Source organism: Arachis hypogaea, chromosome 14, assembly GCF_003086295.3.
Source record: "Arachis hypogaea cultivar Tifrunner chromosome 14, arahy.Tifrunner.gnm2.J5K5, whole genome shotgun sequence".
Classification (NCBI taxonomy): domain Eukaryota; kingdom Viridiplantae; phylum Streptophyta; class Magnoliopsida; order Fabales; family Fabaceae; genus Arachis; species Arachis hypogaea.
Window position 1 is genome coordinate 103313543 of NC_092049.1, and position 21332 is coordinate 103334874.

General features: G+C 33.5%; 1 protein-coding gene across 1 annotated transcript; it reads left to right on the plus strand.

Moving 5' to 3' along the window:
* The first annotated feature begins 796 nt into the window (after positions 1 to 796).
* LOC112742842 (protein FAR-RED IMPAIRED RESPONSE 1-like) lies at positions 797 to 3066 on the plus strand. The gene is made up of 4 exons (XM_025792081.1): positions 797 to 1527; positions 1612 to 1752; positions 1949 to 2004; positions 2279 to 3066. Exons 1-4 carry the CDS (start codon positions 797 to 799, stop codon positions 3064 to 3066), a joined length of 1716 nt encoding a protein of 571 aa, XP_025647866.1.
* Positions 3067 to 21332: the final 18266 nt, after the last annotated feature.

The following is a 21332-nucleotide window of genomic DNA, read 5'->3' on the forward strand; positions in this document are numbered from 1 at the left end:
TAAGGATGGTATCCAAGTACCTTCCACTCCACGCGTTTTTCTCCACACACACACTTGTTTGTTTTATATGCGCCTCATATAACGTATATAACGTAATCCTTATTTTGTGTGATCAACCTTTCTCAACGTAAACCTTTCCATATAATGTAATCTAAGTACCTTCTTCTTCTTCTTCTTCTCTATTCGCGTTCTTCTTCTTGTTCTTCTTCTTGTTCTTCTTCCTATTCTCCTTCGTCTTCTTCATCCTAATTAAATTTGTTATTCTCCTCTATTCGCGTTTTTCTTCTCTGCATTATGGATCTGGATTGACTTCAACATAATTAGATTTTTCGTTCATTTTCTTCTTTGTTTTTTTCTTCGATATGCACTTCTGAATTGAAACAATGAATGAATCAACTTCAAATCAGTTGAATGAGTGCGATTTGGATAATTCTTCCAAAATGTATCAATTTGATGAAGTTTGGATTATTGAATTTTGAATCTAATTCAATGGAATGAAAATTGCTAATTTTATTTGAAGTGAATTGAATGGACTGAGGTGATCTATATCTGAATTGAATTGAATTGAATTGATAATATGTAACTGTGAGTAACTGTGAGTGTGAGTAACTGTGAGTAACTTTTTAGTTCTGTAAGTACTAAAGAGTTGATTCACCATGTGCATGTGTTCGGTTCCGTATGTAGAAAGGAGTAAAAAAAATTAGACGAATATATTCTGTTTTGTTCCCTAAGCACTATATAATTCTTTCAATGTAATTAAGATTTCGGTTCACCATAATTAAGATTTTGGTTCACCATGCAAACCAGCTGTGTTGTTGATGAAAAATTTGTCCCAAAGGTGGGAATGATTTTCAAGACACTAGAAGAAGCTAGAAAGTTCTACAAACATTATTCTAAACTTGCCGGTTTTTCTACGAAAATAAGGAACACGACTCGGGACAGAGAAAAGATTAAGAATCAACTAATTGTATGCTCTAGAGAGGGGAGGTGGAAATCCAAGATATCTCCAACTTTGAACACAAACCCTTCAGCTGGGTTAAATTGTCCAGCTAGAATTTACGTACACATAATGAAGGATGTTGGTCTTTGGACAATTTCCAAAGTTGTTTTGAATCACTCACACCCTTGTTGTCTAGACCAGCCTGAGATGCTCAAACAACACAGGGAGCTTAGCATGTTTGTGCGTCGCACCATCGAAACCTACGAAGAAGCCAGAATCAGACCGAGCAAAACTTACCAATCATTTGTGGCAGCAGCTGGCAGCCACCGTGAACTAGATTTTATTGAAAAAGATGTGAGGAATTACATCACAAGAGAAGTACGGAATATTTCCGAAGAAGACGATGCCAAAGAATTTGGAAAGTACCTAGTAAGAATGAAAGAGAAAAACCAAAATTTCTTCTTTGAGCTCAACCTTGAAGGCGATCACTGCATTAAACATGCATTCTGGGCTGATGCAAGAAGCAGGGATGCATTTGATTATTTCGGAGACATGGTTTCATTTGACACCACCTATAACACAAACAAGTATTCAGTTCTTTCAAATATATTTTTGATGTTCAGTGAGTGTATATATTTCGGTTCACCACCGTGTGCTTGTTATTTATGCAGGTACAATTTGGTTTTAGGTTCTTTTGTGGGCGTGAATCACCACGGCCAGTCGACACTTCTTGGATACGCGCTGATGAAAAATGAGGACTTCCAATCATTCAAATGGCTGGCTACGTTTCATGGGAGCGAAGGCACCAAAAGGTATTCTTACCGATCGATGTGCATCAATTCAAAGGGCAATTGAGCTATGCATGCCAACAATAATTCACCGCTGGTGCATCTGGCACATTATAAAGAAGATCCCAAGCAAATTAAATCGCTACAAGGGACACAACGAAATTGAATAAGAGATGAGCCATGTTGTTTGGAACTCGTACACAAAAGAAGCATTTGACAGAAACTGGATCTATTTCCTTAGAAAGTACGGCCTCGAAGGCAACAAGTGGCTTTCAGGTAATTGAGATTTCAATTCAAATTATTTTTATGCTCATATCTTTTTTTCTCAAAGCATGCACTATTTTCGGTTCACCAGACCTTATGGGTTCGGTTTGGTTTGCAGAGCTATACGAGGATTGGCATATATGGATTCCGGTTTACTTGGATCACCACTTTTGGGCCGGGATGAGAAGCACACAAAGAAGTGAGAGCATGCATTCATTTTTCAACAAGTTCATCACATGGAATATCTCCTTGAGACAATTCTTGAATCAATACGACAATTGTCTAGCAAGCAAAGAGCAAGAAGAGAGAGAATTCCATGCTGCAGATTTTCACACCGTGATACTGTGCGCAAAAAAATTAGCAATAGAGACACAGTTGCAGCATGTATATACCCATGAGAAGTTCAGGGAAGTTCAAGCTCAATTCAGAGGTAAAGTGAACTGTATCACAAGATCAATACATTCCACCCTAGGTTTCACAACATATGAAGTCATAGAGCAAGTTTCCAACTCTACATTCAACAAGTTTGTCGTCACCTATGACGCAGTATCACGAGATGTAAAGTGCCATTGGTTTCTATTTGAGTCTAGGGGCATATTTTGCCGCCATTCCTTAAGCGTCCTAAGCTTTGAGCGAGTGGATAACGTGGCACCGAAATACATATTGGAATGTTGGAGCAAGAACATAAAGAGGAGGCATACACACATCAACAGCCGCCAAGATGAACCTCTACTGGGGCCAAGAAGTAAGAGATTTGACGAATTGGTGTTTCGGTCGCACAATATATGTGAATTTACATCCGAATCTGAAGAGTTGACCGGAATTTCGCACCGAGCATTTGACAAGGTCATGGCGGAGATGGAAGAATATCAAGAGAGAAGCAAAAGAAAAAGTTTGTTAACCCACGAAGAAGCGACATTAAGCAGTGTGAATGACCTTCAAAGCCCACCACATGTCAAAATAAGAGGTCAGCCTAAGAACAGACTTGGATCAAACCTGGAAAAAAAGATCTCAAATGCCATGAAGAAAAAGAAAAAGACAGCTCCAAGCGAGTTAAAATTGACTTGCTTTTGATTAGTTAAAAATTCAATTGTTCATTTTGCTAATATACAATTAATTATGTCTTTTGTAGTTGAACCTTTTAGACTCCGGATCATCGATTCAGTCAAGCTCCACTGTTTACAATACACCAGATATGAATTATCCAAGAGAGGATTGTACAAGTTTTACTTTTTATTAATGTAAATTTTTGTTCACCCATGAGCAAATTTCGGTTCACCATGGTTACAATAAGGTTGATTTCTGAATGTTGTTAGTCTTTAATGAATAGTCACATTTTTTGTCAAATTCTATATCGATATATGCAAATTTTTTATTCGTCTAGTGTATTAATTTCTAAGTTGAATAATTAGAATTTGTTTTGAGAAACGGGAATCAGGTGTAGTGCTAGTTACATTTTTCGTGTGATTAATTAAATAAAAATTATTAAAAAAATCTAAAAGAGTAACATAATTACTTTTAACTTACATTCGTGGAGTTTTAAAACTCTTTCTTGGATGGATTTTCAGGGTTTAAGGTTTTGGGTTTAGAGTTTAGGGTTTAGGGTTCAGGGATCAGGGTTCAAGGGTTTAGGGTTCAGTGTTTAGGGTCTAGGGTTTAGGGTTCAGGGTTCAAGGTTTAAGATTTATGGTTTAGGGGTTTAGGGGTTCAGGGTTTAGGGTTTAGGGTTAGGGTTTTAGGGTATTAGAGGTTTAGGGTTTGTGGGTTCAAGGTTCAGTGTTCAGGGTTCTGGGTTTAGTGTTTAGGATTTGTGGGTTCAAGGTTCAGTGTTCAGGGTTCTGGGTTCAGTGTTCAGGGTTTAGAGGTTCAGTGTGTTTCCAACTTTTGGTTCACCCAGTGTATTAATTTCGGTTCACCGTGTTCAGGGTTGATGATTGAAGGTTTAGGGTTTAGGGTTAGAGGTTTAGGGTTTAGGGGTTTAGGGTTCAGGCTTTAAGATTTTAGGGGTTAGGGTTTTAGGGTTTTAAGGGTTTAGGGGTTCAGGGTTCAAGCTATAGGGTTCAGGGTTCAGGCTTTAGGGTTCAGGGTTTTTGGGGTTTAGGATTTTAGGGTTTAGAGTTTTAGGGTTTTAGGGTTTATGGGTTCAGGGTTCTAGTTTTAGTGTTTAGGATTTAGGGTTTAGGGTTCAGGATTTAGGGGTTCATTGTGTTTCCAACTTTCGGTTTGCCTAGTGTATTAATTTAGGTTCATTGTGTTCTTTTAGAGTTCGTAATGTATTGGTAAATTTAGTGATTGCAATCACTGAGAACCTGGAATAAAATAGCAGCCAGACAGTTCCAACAGATATATAAATTAACATCTCAGATGAGTAATCCATCTTGAATCAAATATAAATATTAACATTAACATTTAGATTAATATTCACATATATACATTTGAAGTAAGCATTTTTTGCTTTTTATAAAAGTTAAACAAAATATTGTTAATTACAAACAGCCAATCATAGTATATGCTATTTACTATCTAAATCCCCAGATGTGAATTTACAATAAGGGCTGGAGAGGGTAGCAGATGGCTTCGGGAGTCTTATTGCTTCAGATTCCCAAATCACTTGGTCTCTAATTTTGTTCATTTCATGCAACAGAATGTGCGGACCATATTGGTACCTGAAGCTATCAATCTCTCCCTACATTTCAATTGAAAGGAATTAGTTACAAAAGAAATGAACCCAACTGAAATCAGAAAAGAAAGAAGTTTATAAATTTAGAAAGTACTAACTTGTGTCCAAGCTCTATATTTATATCTCTTTTTGCTTTTGATCTTTTGTGGATCAATTGTTTCAAGCCATTTCATGACGTATATTCCACAATCATAGCTAAGCAAGAATTGAGTATAATACGATTAATAGTGTACAAAATAAAACATATTAAAAATAGCACTATAGAAGAGAAAGATTCTTACTCTGTATGTTGACCATTTAGTAGGATATACTCTGCTTCTACTCCCAGTCCATCCTCCATTAAGGGTTCCGCCCCAGCATAAACCCTCATCTGAGAAATTATTAATCCCTGAAAGGTATGCAAAAATTTAAAAAAATAAATCAACAACACTCAACCGAACTCATTTCATGTACTGATTAATTTGAATAATTTACAAGAAAATAACTTACAATAAATTTGTTTAGTTTCTTCCTTGAATCAGGTATATTTTCTGGCAGCTTATTGATAGGGTCAAGCACATAGAATTTCTTTTTGTTGACATTTGCAATCCACAACCACTAATGGGCTCCATTGCAAATTGGCACAAATAGCTGAAGTTTGGGAAAATTATAGAATATTTCAGTCGAAACAATAGCAAACAAGAGAATTATCAAAGAATTTTTAGAAATTGCAACTTACAAATGGATGCGATGCAAGTTTCCTTTTGTCAAGAAACTGGCGGTGGTGGGCATACTGCTCAATATCAAACCTGTAGGCCTTGTTTGTCCTCTTATCAGTGTAGGACTCGCCATGTGTTCCCAACATAAAATTCTGCAAAATGAATATCAGTTAAATCACATTTTCACTGAACCCAACACAATTCATATGCTGAATAAAATGTGAAAAACATTAAAGCATCAAGAGAAAAGTTTTCTTCATGCAAAAGAACTCAACAAAATACATAACAATCAGGTGAATCATTATTAACATTCCCACTGAACCGAAAAGTAATCATCAATGAATAAGAAATTTAGCTTACCACAATATCCAGCGGCACAATGTATATTTGTTCCTGATACCGCCGAACTTTTATTTCGTTGAGAATCATGCTGTGTATACTAACCACCTACAGGATGAAAATTTATGAGATATACTATATAAGAGTGTTTAGAAAAATCATTAATGTTATTGCAACTGGCAAAGAATTTACCGAGGCATGCATGTGTTCTTTGGGCATTAGAGACATAAAATATTCTCTTAACCCCTCGTAAAGTGCCTCATGTTTCAAGACAAATATTGCCTCATATTCATTGCTACCATCTTTTTCTGTTTTACATGTGTCATCCAATGATAACACTTTTCAATCAACTCGTTCATGATTTTTATCTTTTTCTCCGGGGTTTTGTAAACTTCAGCAGCTAGTAAGGATGGCTCTGAAGTTGTTGCTTCGGCAAACTTTAATGTTGCTGTCACTCCAGCATCTACCACCGCCTCTTTCAGAATTTCAAGCTGTAAAACACTCAGTTGAGAGGATTGAGTTAGTTGAGATGCTGGTGGACTTATCCCAAGGTTAAAGGAAGGTCTTTCATCTTCCCTTTCCCTAGGTTGAGCAGCACTGCAAGAAGATAGATATTAAACAAAATTGATATTAATCATTATAGTGAACCGAAATCCAAACAAATAGTGAACCTAAATCTAAACATACAGTGAACCGAAATGATATTAAACAAAAATGATATTAAAGAAAAGCAAGTAACATACCTATTAAATGATGACAAGATTAGAGTTTCTTGTTCTGATTGCCGTGCCACCGGAGGTTTTTGGGATTGTTCTTCATCAAAAACTTCATAGATATCGTCATCTTTGAAAAACTCTTCAATAACAGAACTTGTAAGAGACCCCGTAACACCCTACTTTTTGGGTTCTGGAGGACAGCTATAAGAAACAAAAGAGAGTCCAAAGACAAGAACACATTGAATTCATTTCTGGTTTCAACTAAACCATATTTAAACCATGTATAAGCAGTAAACATTATCTGTATTTATATAAGCAGTAAACTTACACATCAACAGGTGCTTCTTGTTCGGATTGCTGTGCTGTTGGTTCTTCACAGGGCTATTCCAGAGGTCTGCTGCATTAAATAGTAAATATTTCTATAATTATCCCAAACTATTATCATATTTAACAATGATATTTAACAGAAATGACATTAATCATTATACTGAACTGAAATCCAAACTAATAGTGAACCTAAATCTAAACTTATAGTGAACCGAAATTATATTAAACAAAAGTGATGTTAAAGAATTTTATGCTTACACATTAACAGGTGCTTCTTGTTCTGATTGCTGTGGCACCAGAGCCCGGAGGTTCTTAGGATTGTTGCTGTTGTTCTTTGGCAGGGCTGTTGCATTAAATAGAAATAGTTCAATAACAACCCAGAATTATTATCCTATACCATTAAAATTAATAAAAAGAATTTTTATGTAAAACTTACTCTTCATTAGAAACTTCATAGATATAGTCATCTTTGAATAAGTCTTCAATTACAGAACTCGTAAGAGACACTATAACACCCTTCTTTTTGGGTTCTGGAGGACAGCTGTAATAAACAGAAGAGAGTCCAAAGACAAGAACATATTAAATTCATTTCTGATTTCAACTGAACCATAATTAAACCATGTATAAGTAGTAAACATTGAACAAGATTCATCTGGTGAATAAATATTTATTAACTTACTCATTATTAGAAGTTTGTTGTGTTTCATTTTGTGGAGGGACATAGATGAAGTCATCTCTGATCAACTCTTCCTGAACAGAACTTGGAAGAGACAATGCACGAGGAGGTCTAAGGAATGTAAACAAGGATAAAGTTAATGCTGAATAATTAGAATTTGTTTTGAAAAATAAGAATTTGCACATTGAAAAACTCACACTTCCAAGGATTGAGAATGAGTTTCTTGTTGAAACTCAACAATTTGTAGCTTAGAACCAGTTGTAGCTCTAGTGACATTTAAATACATTTTCCTTGTGATTAATTAAACAAAAATTATTAACTAAATCTAAAAGAGTAACATAAATATTTTTAACTTACATTGGTGGAGTTTTAAAAGTCTTTCTTGGGGAGATTTTCTTTTTTCTAAAATATTTGATCGGGCTTTCCGGGGTATTTTTCCTAAAAAAAAAAGATAACAAATTAAAATTAGAAACCAAGATTAAAAGCAGAGGTCTAGAAACATATTAAATTCATTTTTGGGTAACCACTGAACCGAAAGTACAATATGCAGTGAATTAATTTACCTGGTATTGCTCGCGGCATTTACAGAAGGTGTAGAGCTTTCTTGAGTCTGTAAGAGTTGCTCGCTATCCAGATTTACAGTTGGCACTCTAAGCAAGATAAATAAATATTAGTAATTGAATCTAGAGGAATTAGAAAAGATTGTAGCAAAAGTAAGCAAAGAAAGAAAAAGAACTCGGGAATAATAAACTAAATCTTATGTCTGAGAGAATTCATTTTGTGCTTTTGGAGAGTCAAACTGATCCGGAGCAATGTTTGTTGACTGAGCTCCATCATTTCTTTTCTTTGATCTCTTTTCTCTTATCATCTCCAATGCTCATTTTCTTCTTTCCGCAGCATTGTCTTTTGCTTGTTCACTTCTGAAAGTTCATAAAATAAGTATCAAGGAACCTAATACTTAAGTATCAATAAAAGAAAATATGATTCGAGAAACTTACTCCTTGTCAGATTGGGCTTATATTTTTGCCACCCTTTGCGGTTGTTTTCTTTTTATTACGAGTGTTTTCTTGATTTCATTTTCTCTGGAATACAGAAAAACACATCGAATATATACCGGAGACAAGACACTAACAATGAAGTCAACCAAACTAACAGACACTACCAAACCGAACTAAATTAAAGTGCTAAAACAAAAATTAGAAGCTCACCGAACCAAAATTAATTCATTTGCTGAACAAAAATTGATACATATGCAATCAACAAAACGTCTCACAGAAATTATGCAATACTTATTAGCTTTCAGATTCACTTGTGCTCTCTGAATCTATCGGCACAGGCTTTGTTTTTTTGGTTTGTTTTTTAACCACCTTCGGTGGTTGTTTTCTTTTCTTTGTTCCAGTTTTTTTTATTTCTTCTTCTCTGCAATACATATGAACAAGCGCATAAGAAAAAATTTAAGCAAATACAAGTTAATGAAATCAATATGAAAATTAAACTTACTGGCTTTCGGATTCAGATTCGGAGTATCTTTCCTCTTCCGAAGAAGAATCCATCTCGACAATTTTCTTTTTTATTTTCTTTCCTTTTTCTTTCTTGTCTAAGTTGCTTTTTTTATTTTTTCTTTCTTTTTTTCCTTTCTGTATAGAAGTCCCTACAATAGAAACAAGGACTCAATTATTTAATCATCAAGAAAACACATGAACAATCCGGTGAACCAAATGAAGCAATCCTACCGAACCAAAAAATATTCATATGGTGAATAGTACATGACAACTATTTAATCATCAAAAAAAATGTTTCTTAATGCAGAAACATTCAAATGAACAAACTAACAATTGCAAGTAGGACAAATAAATTAATTATAACCTAAAACAGAAGTTTATTTAGTTAGTAGAGTATTTTAAAAGAATTTAAAAGCAAATTTTTGGGAGAATTTTAGTAGAGTATTTACCAATGATTCTGTTGCTTTGGATAAAATCCGTTTAAGCATCATTTGCCTTGTCCAATAGGCCACCCACGGTGCAGGGGAGCATCAGGTGCAAACGGGTGGAGAAACTTGGTTCCGTGGAAGTATATCAACATTAATACAAAAACACAGTAATCAACAGACTGTTTCTTCCCCTTTTTCTTGTTTTCAACTCCTTTCATCAAGAAGTTGAGCACATGTTTTACCCAATCCCATTACCGAATGTTGCCCACATGAAAGATCGGTGGCTTATGGATTGGGGAGGCCACACTTACCGTTGTGGGGAGCAAGAAGCACTTTTGTATGAAGACAACAAAAGTCCTCTTAAATTTTTTCTAGTTCTCCTCCCCTTCTACACTCATATCCAGCACATTCCTTGTCTGCTGGATTCAGGTTGTTGTAATCAACCTTATCAGGAAAACGATTCCCTACAATATTTTAATAGCAAAAATCAGTAAAAAATGGTCAATTAATTTTCTAGACACCAATGAACTGAAAATAAGCAGTAAGTGGAAAATGTATTACCTCCGTTGGTTATGCTGAGGTAGGGGTGTTCGCGGTGCGGTTTGATTCGATTTTTTAGAGAAAAGTCATCCAATCCAATCGTATAATTAATATGCGGTTCGGTTTGGTTCGGTTTTTTTACCGAGATCATCCGAACCAAACCAACCTAATTAAATTCGGTTTAGTTTGGTTCGGTTTGTTCAGTTTTTCAATCAATTCAAAAAAAAAACTACCATGCTATTTCACAAAGTCATCACGTTGAAATCAACAAACTCAAATACACAATAACTAACAAAGTCTTAATCCAATGAAATTCAACGATAAAAGAAATTAACAAACGATAATTAAAGAAGTTTAAAAGTTTAGTAGTCAACACAAGATAAAATAAATATAAATTTTCAGTGTTTCTACGAGGACTGGCGCAGCAGGCAATGCAGTCGGAGATCTGATGCTTATAGATTCATTTGGAAGAGGAACTGGCACAACACCAATCAATTATCATAACACAAAATCTCTTTCATGACCATTTATATGCTATTTTTTGTTTTTGTATCCTATAAATTTCTACAGATTTAAACAATAAGAAAGGATATTTCTAGCACATAAACATCATGATTCACTAAACATTAAAAATACATGCAGTTTGATAGGTTCTCCAAAGTTGTTCATATGAACTCTTTCACTGAATGCATAAAATCTGCAAACAAAGATCCAAACATTTCAAGCAATTGGGATAGTTCTCAACATGCTCACCAACAATGAACAAATACATTGTGAACAATCAGAAGCAATTTTCTTAAACAAATATATTGAACAGTGAACCACAGAACCAATTTCCCTAAACAGATACATTGAACAATCAGAAGCAATTTCCTTAATCAAATAAATATACACACTCATAAGCTAAAATCCCAAATACAACAATTAGAACCTAGAACCCTAACAATAAAAAACACACCTTCTTTAACAATCAGAACCTAGAACCCTAACAATTAGAAATAATATACATTCATAAGCTAAAACCCCCAAATACAACAAAATGCATAAACAAATACAACAATCACAATAAAAAAAATACAATAAAAAATCAGAACCCTAAACACAGAATTTGAATAACAGAATCATCAAAATAGAAATAAAAATTCAGAATCATAAACATAAGTTGAAACTCAAAATCATCAGAATTAAAAAAATCCTACTATAGAAGACGGAGATGCTGGACAGTGAGACACGGTGGGTCGGCGACTGCTATGGAGGGGACGAGACTAGACTGAGAAGGACGACAACACTCCTGGACTGGATTGAGATGTATGGCAGAGTAGTGGAGGACAATTACGACGCTGCAATATCAGAGACGGCGCTGTGCAGGGGAAAGGGAGGGGAGCTCTGGGGTCTGGGCTCGCTCTCTGACTAAGGGTTAGTGTGCGACGACGAGAAGGAAGCATGACGAGGAAGGGAGGGAGAGAAAGGACCGCGCCGAGAAGAGGGAGCGCGATGCGGAAGGGCCGCCGTGACGGTGCTGTCCGGCGAGTTAGATGCAGAGAGGACAGAGGAGGGTAGGAGGAGGAGTTTTGGCGCTGTGGAGTGGAGAAAGTGGCGGCTGGCTAGGTTATCTTCTTGGGGGAGGGGGCTTTATATATTAGGGTTTTTAAGTGAACCGGTTCGGTTCGGTTCAGTTAGGGTTTTCACTAAAAGAACCGAAAATCGAACCGAACCGCAGAAAAATTGCAAAATGTTATTTTTTCGGTTTTTTCGGTTTTTGGTTTGTTCGATTTTCGATTTTTTCTATTTGGTTGATCGGTTTTGAACACCCCTATGCTGAGGGCAGCTGCTACTTTCCGAAGAGTTATGTATATTTTCCCCTTGAGAGTTTTCAGGCATCCTTTCTCTTCATCAAAGCGATCAAGCAATTCTTTCAATAGGGTATTGGAGACATTCATTTCTGGGACATTTGCCAGGGCACCAAATCCCATTTCTTCCACTATATCTTTATTTTCTTGACTCATTTCCCTGTACACTGTTGGTATTGCCTTTGTTTGGCATCTGTAATAATGAGTTTTCTACAAGTTTTGAAACAGAATGTGAGGATATATTTATAATACAAAATAGATATTATTCGAATGAAAGCGGATAAATATATTTAATCTGCTTACGTTATAATGTGGCTTCTCCTTCATTGCTGCCATTTTCTTGTTCTGTTTTGCTGTAATAAAAAATTTTGGTCAATACTTCATTGAATACATCAACAAGCACAAGCATGTATATCTTAATCAAGTTAATTAAAATGCCACAAGTCACTGAACCGAAACTCATTCATGCACAGAACCAAAATCACAAAGGCCACCGAACCAAAAAACGTTCATGTGGTTAATAAATGATGATCAACTTTCAATCAACAAGAATAGTATTCCTCCATGCGAAAGAAGAACTGAAGATAGTAACAATCAATTTCAAAACTCTAGTTAAATTATCCACACAAATAAAAATAAGCACGTATATCTTAATCAAATCAACATCTTCCAAAAGAAAAGTTTTTCGAATTTCATGAATTAGGTATTCTTTCAAAGTTACATTTGCAAATTGGCTTCTTTAAACACTCTTACTGAAACTTGATATCTTTCTTTAAGTATTAAAGTTAACTACCATTCATGCTGAAATCTATCCAATATAATGAGATAATTTTACAGTAGTATGGCTTATCAAAGTGAAAGAGTTGTCTCTAATGTCAATTGTCCTAAACAAACTCATTTACATCATGTCTCGAGATTTTGTCAATTTTTCTACTAAAATTGCTGACAAGTGTAACTCATGCTTAAAAAATTTGTAGAAAGGGATATCTTAATCAAGTCAATTAAAATGCCACAAGCCACCGAACCAAAACTCATTCATGCACAGAACCAAAATCACAAAGGCCACCAAACTGAAAAACGTTCATGCACGGAACCAAAATCACAAAGGCCACCGAACCGAAAAACGTTCATGTGGTTAATAAATGATGATCAAATTTTAATCAACAAGATTAATATTCTTCCATGCAAAAGTACTGAAGATAGTAACAACCAATTTCAAAGCTCCAGTTAAACTATCCACACCAATAAGAACAAGCACATATATCTTAAAGCCCTAGTTACACTATCCACTGAATTGAATAAAAATAACAACAAATTTCATTCCAAGGCCTAGTTATACTGTAAAAATCATTCACAATAGTTCAATCTACTAAACGAAGCAAATCAATCCAGTAAAACTAAAATGCAACTAGGAGAAATGCAACATTGCAAGATATTAAATGAACAGTAGTTTTCTCATACCTTTGGTAGTCTTTGTTGCTGTTTTCGTTTGTTTCTGGTTGTTGCTTGCGAAATCTTCTTCCGATTCCTTTCCAGTAGTGGTTTCCGCAGAGAATGTGATTGAAGTTTGAGTGATGTTGAGAGAGATTCGAAGAGAATGAGTGTTTTCGTGTCTTGGTTTCGTATTAAAGATGTAACGTTTTTTCATAATGAAGCGCGAATGAAAAAGGAGGGGTTTCTTTCGTCTCTGGCGCGTGTTTTTCACTCGCCATTTAATGCGCCTGATTCTATTTGGGTTTGGACCAACTTGGTTATATGGTTATATGGATGTGTAGCAGCCCTGTTAAAAAATTGAGGAGTACATCTTTCCACTATATAAAAATTCGAATGTACTTTTGTCTATTATATTTTTCTTTTTTTGATTTATCAATATTTCCATTTAATTTGTTGGGAGAGCATATCCAAGATCCATGCCCATATATATATATATATATATAGGCAACCACGGCACAAAATAAACTCAAAATATCTTAGCCAAATTTGGCTTTCTCACATTAGGTAGCAAGCAAATAGCAAGTGTGGCTTAAAGCTAAGATGTATTTTGGAGTTTGTGGAGCTAGCCGAGAAAAATTCATAAAAATAAAAAATAAAAAAAATGCATGGTGGAGTTTATATATATATATATATATATATATGCAAGCTAACTAATTAAATGGGCTCTTTATTGTTCTTTTCAAAAAATCAAAGTCAAAATCCTAAAATATCCGACAATCAATTTACTTCAATCAATGGATAAGTATGTCATACAGTGTATATACTTTCTTTTATTTTTTTTAAATATAATTCACAGACTTTTTAAGTCACAAATTAATTCAAATGACAAACTATAATATTTCCGAAAGTTTCCAAGAGTTAGATATGTTAACATCAACCAACTCGACTTTTTCTCTCTCGTCCATAAGAAACCGATAACTTGATCATAACATTAACAAGCAAACAATATATATGTAGGTAAGACCAAATTAAAGAAGAATATAGGGAATTAACAGAATAATTAATGAATAAAAATGTTTGTTGTGGTTGTTGCCATTGAGGTAGGGAGATTGGAATTTGCTTCTAACCTAGGCCACTGGATTTTTAACCTTAAGAAACTCATTCAAAGTTGGCGAATTAACAAAATTATTCTGAATTATCATTTGATGATTTTTAATTTAATAATAATAATAATATAAAATAACTGATAAGAAATAAAGGATAAATAAAAAAAATAAGAATTCAAATTGAATAAAAAAATTAAATTAAAACAAAAAATAGATTAATATTAAATATAAAAAAAATCGTTTTATTTTTTATATAATTTATTGATGTAATAAGAGAGAGATTTACTCAATTTTTTTTCACACTATGATTTTATTACAAAATCAAAAAATACTTTAACACTCCTATAATTTCTCTATATGACTACTACAATAATTTAAAAAGTATTTATGATTTTTTATTAGATTAAACCATAAAATATATAAAATCTAATTTAATAATTAAATAAGTAAAATTAAAATATATCAAATTAAATTAAATATTTTAAAAATATAAATTAATAATTAAATAAGTAAAATTAAAATATATCAAATTAAATTTAAAAATATAAATTAATAACATTTAAGTAATCTTTAAAATTTTCATATCACAAACCTTTAAACTATAAACATTAGTAATAGATTCTTAAATAGAATTTAAATCGATGCCTGCTATACATACAAGTCTTTTTGGCTTACAAGTCTTACAAGTTGGCACAAACCCAACAAAATACACGCATTACACTCCTACATTCAAGAGTAAATAAATGCACGTTATTCAACCACTTCCTGTTTCCAAAGCACGCTACTCACCATGCATTATGAACGACTCTTCTTCTTTTTCCTCCATGAAAACGAGTTTCTTGTCAAATTTGAAGATAATGGAACTTTAGAAATACACCCAAACAATTACAGAAATTCATCCAAACGATTATAGAAATACATCCAAAGGATTACAGAAATACACCCAAAGGATTACAAAACTATACCCAAAGGATTTAAGAAATACACCAAAAATTCGTTGAAGTACACCTTATGCATAATTTAGAACTCTTTCTCTTTCTCCTCCTCATCTTCTGCTGCTTCTTCTTCTTCAAAAATGATTTCAGAGCTTGATGTCAAAAAATAATGAAAATCGAGAATAACGAAGAAAGAAAATAGAGAGAAAAGCACGTAAATGAAGAAGAAGAAAGAGAAGGCAAGAAACGAAAGAAAAGAAGAAGAAGAAGAGGAAGATGAAGAAGAACGTGCAGCAAGAAGAAGAAGAAGGTGCAGTAAAAATGTGCAGTAACAATTCGAAACGCATTAATATAAATAATTTGTAAAGACTTGTATAAAAAAATGCTTGTACGTGGAGAATTATTCTAATAGTAATTCAAAGTCGGAAAGAAAAAAGGGCTGTAATGATTCTATTCCATTATTCCTTTTCCATTCTATTTTAGATTACATCTTATAAAATTTGGGAGATACAAAATAGTAATCGAATATAAAATTAATAACAACAGAATTATGTTAACAAAAAGACAACATGAGTGATAATCTTAACAAACATATCCTTTGTCTTGTCAACAAATTAAAGCAGGATTAGCATACATACATACTCAGGTCAAACCTTGTTAAACAAGAAATTAAGACTTAATATGGTGGTCATATGTTAGATTGGATTATATAAGAAGTGAGGTTATTTCACACCTATAAAAAATTATCAAACCATAATTTTTGAACAACGTGAAATGAATGGATATAACAATTAAGCTCGCAATTTGAGTCGAATAGTGAGATATAATAATAATAATATTTGAAAGACAATAAAAAAATCATTTAAAATAATCTAAATTCATCTAATTTAATATTTATTAATTATTATTATAATTAATAAATATTAAATAAAGTAAATTTGAACTGTTTTTTTATCTTTCAAACATGATCGTATCTAAACACCTAAATAAAAAATACGTGTTAAAAAAATTTCTAAGCATTTATGGTCTTCGCATAACCCTAGCCATATATAAAAAAAATATCTGGGAGATAATAAAAATTAGTTTAAAATTTTTCATTTTGTGTTTATTAATTATCACTAAAATAATTAAATATATTATATGTAATAATTGTAAATTATAGATGCTAAATATATAAAATTATAAATATTAAACTAAATAAATAATTCTGAATGATTGTCTTTTTATATTACCTATATATAATTATGCTGTTTTTGGAATATTAATATTGTCGTGATACTTTATTGTAGCACAAAATAGCGTTAATTAATATTTAGAGTAATATAATCAATTTAGATTGGTTGAGTGGTCCGTTCACTTGTGCGTTTAAGTAATTGTTAGACGTTTAAATCCTATTTTATATATACAACGACTTATTGATCAACAACAGACTCTTATATAAAGCTCAAATTCATAGTCCTTGTCGAATTGGGATACCAGAGAAAGCCCAAAAAAATATTTAGAGTAACACGTTCATAAACAGCTTCTAATTTTGTGTTGCTGAACGGTGCAAGTAGATCCTATCTTGTTAAATAATGCTAGCTTATACATTGAATAATACACCAAACTCATAAAATAAAATTAGTATGTTGTGAGCACAAGACATGTTATGTACCAGTTAAACGTAGAAACTATTTATATTGTGCCGAATTCCAGATTCTAGCTTTCGATTTGTTTAACCAAACTATTGTTCCTTTTCAAACGTCGTTTCATGGAATTAACACACTGCTTATATTAGACGTCACTTAATATTTTGTCAACGTCAATAATGGTGGATCGATGCTACGCAGCTGTTATTACGGCCTTTAATGTGTGCCTTTATTTTTTGTCACCTTCTCAGGCCAAATGATTACCTTCACAAATTTTTAAAATATTACTTAATTACACGAAGATATTTTCATCTAAAACTAATAATTAAAAATTAATAGATAATTTAATATGTTTAAATAAATCGTATAATATAATATATATTAACATTTTAAAATTCATATGAAAATATTTTTTTTATACGAAGATATTTTCATGTGATTTAGTAGTCAGTATTTTTTAAATATTTTTTAGAAAAATTAGTATTTGGATGAATATAATGGTCATTATATATGAAAGTAATTAATATTTAATACATAGTAATTTTAACATTATTTCAGCTAAATTCATAGAAAACTGTATTTATATTCTTATAATAATAAATATATATTAAATATAGCTTAAGAGTTTAAATTATATTTCTCGACGTTATAACTTGCACCTATTTATTCGGTTTGATCAATTCTAACATCCTTTATACATTTCTTGAATATTCTTCTATCTCATCAGATGTCGTCACGAACGGCCCAACCAAGTTAACAAAGTTTTCTTTAAAAATTAAAGAAAACAATAGTTGCGCTTATGGACCATGCAATTAAGTTTGTAAACTTACACACAAAACACAAAAATGCCCACGTACGTAATCACAAAAACACATACCAAGACAAAAAATAAAAAATAAAAAACTAAAAAAAAAAAAGGTATAGCATCCATGGTTTAATTTATGGAATTGAAAAATTAAAGTACAGAAAGTCAACAATAGTTCAGCAAACTAATTTGCATATCAATTAACAATTAGAAGGAAATAAACGTTAAAAAAAGGTTCAAAACTAAAAATACTAAAAATATCCAAAACTCAAGTAAAAAAAATATTTAGAAGTGATATAAAGTAAAATTAATTTTGGGTATAAAATTTAGGATTTATAATTTAAAATTCAGAATTTAGAGTTTAAAATTTAATATTTACGTCTATAATTTATGTTTTATAATTTAGGATTGCCGGCTGATGGTAGTGGTAGGTGATTGATAATGGTGTATGAAATGGTAGTGTTAGGAGTCAAGAAAAAAAGAAAGGATAAAAGGATAAAAGGATAATTTTAAAAAATAGTGGTGAGTGAATTTGTTTAAGTGTGACTCAATAGTTGTTTATTAATTGAAGTTAACTATTTTTTGTTGTCTCTCTGGTGAACCTGAATTGAATTTATTAAAGTTAAAAATGTAAAACTCTAAGATAATAAAAATATCTTCGAAACATTGAAGTATAAAAAATTATTATATTGATAAAAGAAAGAGATATATATATTCTAAAATTTATTTACTTGATAGAAACATTGAAGCATATATAAGAAGAGAACATAACATATATGACCTGTTATTTGTTACATAAGGGTAATCAAGGCTTGCACATATATATACACCTAAAAGAACTCACGTACAATAACTGAAGCACATGCATATATAGAACTCAAACAAAGATGTTTGCTAATTTTATGTAATAAGTAAAAACATTACACTATATATATGTATCTCCCTTTGATTGGAGTTCATCATGGTGTGATTTTGAGAAATTAATCCATTGTTGAAACTGAAGCGTTTGCCACCACAAGATCTTTCACCACTTGTTCCATGGTAGGACGAGAACGTGGATTTTCTGTCAAACAGGCACTTGCTATCTTCACAATTTGCATAATCTCTACTGCAATTAGATTTGTAGGGTAAGGAAGACGATGATCCAACTTATCCTTTAAGAGAAACTTATTATCAAGTGTCTCTGAAGATGGTATCATCACCATAGATGATGATGCAGCATCTCCAGGATGCTTCCCCAACAGTATTTCCAAAGCTAATATCCCGAAGCTATACACATCACATTTTTCATTCACCTCCATAGTGTAAGCAAGTTCTGATGAAGCAAATTAATTTACAAGGTATCATCATATGAAAACTCATGTAATCATCATTATCAATAATAAAGGAAACAAACCTGGAGCTGCATAACCAAAGGTCCCTGCAAAAGAGGTCCAATTTGATGAATTTGGATTAAGAAGTTTAGATGCTCCAAAATCTGACACATGAGCCTCATGTTCCAAATCCAGAAGAACATTTTTTGCTGATATATCTCTATGCACTATAGGAGGTGAACAATCATGGTGCATGTAGCATAAAGCATTAGCTACTCCTTTAACAGCATTCACCCTCCTATTCCAATCAAACTCGACCGCTTCTTCATCATTGGCTAGAATCTTGTCAATGCTACCTCTTTCTATAATCTCATAAACCAAAAAGGAGTGCCGAGAATGAGAACAGAATCCATATAGCTTCACAATGTTGCGATGACGGATTTCTGTCAAGGCTTGAATCTCACTCTGGAAAGTTTTGAGATTGGGAACTTCTTCATTTGGTATTGAATGGAGTTTTTTCACGGCAACAACTTGACCGGTGGACAACTCAGCTCGGTAGACAGATCCAAACCCTCCAACTCCAATGAGATATTTGTTGTCAAAATCTTCTGTGGCCTCAATAATCTCTTCTTACACCATCTTGCCATCATAGCTCCAAATTGCAAATAAATTTTGAGTTTGCATATCTGTAGCATTGCTTTCCTTTCGGCCTGTTCCTTGGTATACACGGCATGATATCCATAATGCTAAGAGTGCTATTATGATGGCCAAAGAAAGGACCAATATGAGCACAACAACTTTCTTAGCTTTATGGTCATGATGAGAATCACCACTTGATGACGCTGGACAAGGCTCAATACCAGTGACATTACCACACAAACCTTTATTATCTCTCAATGCTTCCAATGGAGCTTTTATGAAGGCTCGAATATTTGGAAGTGGGCCTTCTAATTGGTTGTATGATATATCCACAGTTGTCAAACTTAACATCCCATCAAAACTTGAGGGAATGACACCAGAAAGATTGTTATGAGAGAGGTTCAGATTTTCTAAGAACATCAATTGCCCAAGTGATGCTGGAATAGTTCCATCTAAAAGATTGTCACCAAGATCAAGGTCACGAAGGGCTTTTAGATTCCCAAGCTCGAGAGGAATAGTTCCATTAAATTCATTTTGGCTCAGACTCAAGTTGGACAACTTAGGCAACATGCTAAGTTCTTTTGTGATGAGGCCTCTGAAATTGTTCCTGGCAAGATCCAACGTTTCAAGTTGTTGCAATGATGAAATTGATAGAGCCTAGCAGCGGAAACGACACAAATGTCCAACACAAAAACAATATGGAAGCACTCACAACACAATATGGCAGCAACTATAACAAGCAAATATAGCAAGTAAAGCAATAATAAGAACACACCGAGATTTTAACGTGGAAAACCCCCTCAAGGTGAGAGGTAAAAACCACGAGTCGTCCAGACCAATGAAATAGCTCCACTATAATCAAATGAGGTACAAGAGAGTCTCAAACAAAGCACAAAAATGTGCATATAACCAGCCAAAACATCAAAGCACCAAAGCTCACAAATGAAAAGCAAGAAGATGAAATATACCCAAAAAACAGAGCTACTGTCGAAGCCAATTTCTCCCTCTGCAGACCTCCAATTAAAATCTCCACCGTCCAGAATGAAGAACAAGATGTGAAGAATCTACAGTTCAAATTTCACGTCGATCCAACGGTGAAAGAATGAGAAACTGCCGTTCCAAAATTGCTGCTCTGTGTAAAAACGGGAAACCTAATTTCTCTCTTGCGAAGCCAATTTCTCTCACTGCAAATCTCCAATCAACATCTCCACCGACCAGAATGAAGAACAAGATGATAAGAACATGCAGTTTAAATTTCAAGCCGATCCAACGGTGAACAACTGAGAAACTGATATTTGAAATTTACTGCTTTGGACAAAAACGGGAATTTTGTTTTTCCCCTTCTCTCTCACTTGGTGGCTACTCTCACTCACTCTCAATGACCCAAAAAATCTGAACTAGGGTTGTGGCACAATGGGTGCAAGAGACACCCTCAAAATGTTGGGCTTGGGCCTCACAAAGGAGAGAAAAACCCAACAAATCTCCCCCTTCTCGACTAGGTGGAGGCTCTCGCCATTCCGGCGATCAAACAACATGTTTCAAACTTTTCTCTTGACAATGCTTTTGTCATCATATCAGCACCATTGTCATCAGTGTGAACTTTCTCAAGTTCCAACAACTTTGAATCTAACACATCCCGTATCCAGTGATACCTAACATCAATGTGTTTAGATCTTGGATGAAAAGTAGAATTCTTGGCAAGATGAATAGCACTTTGGCTATCA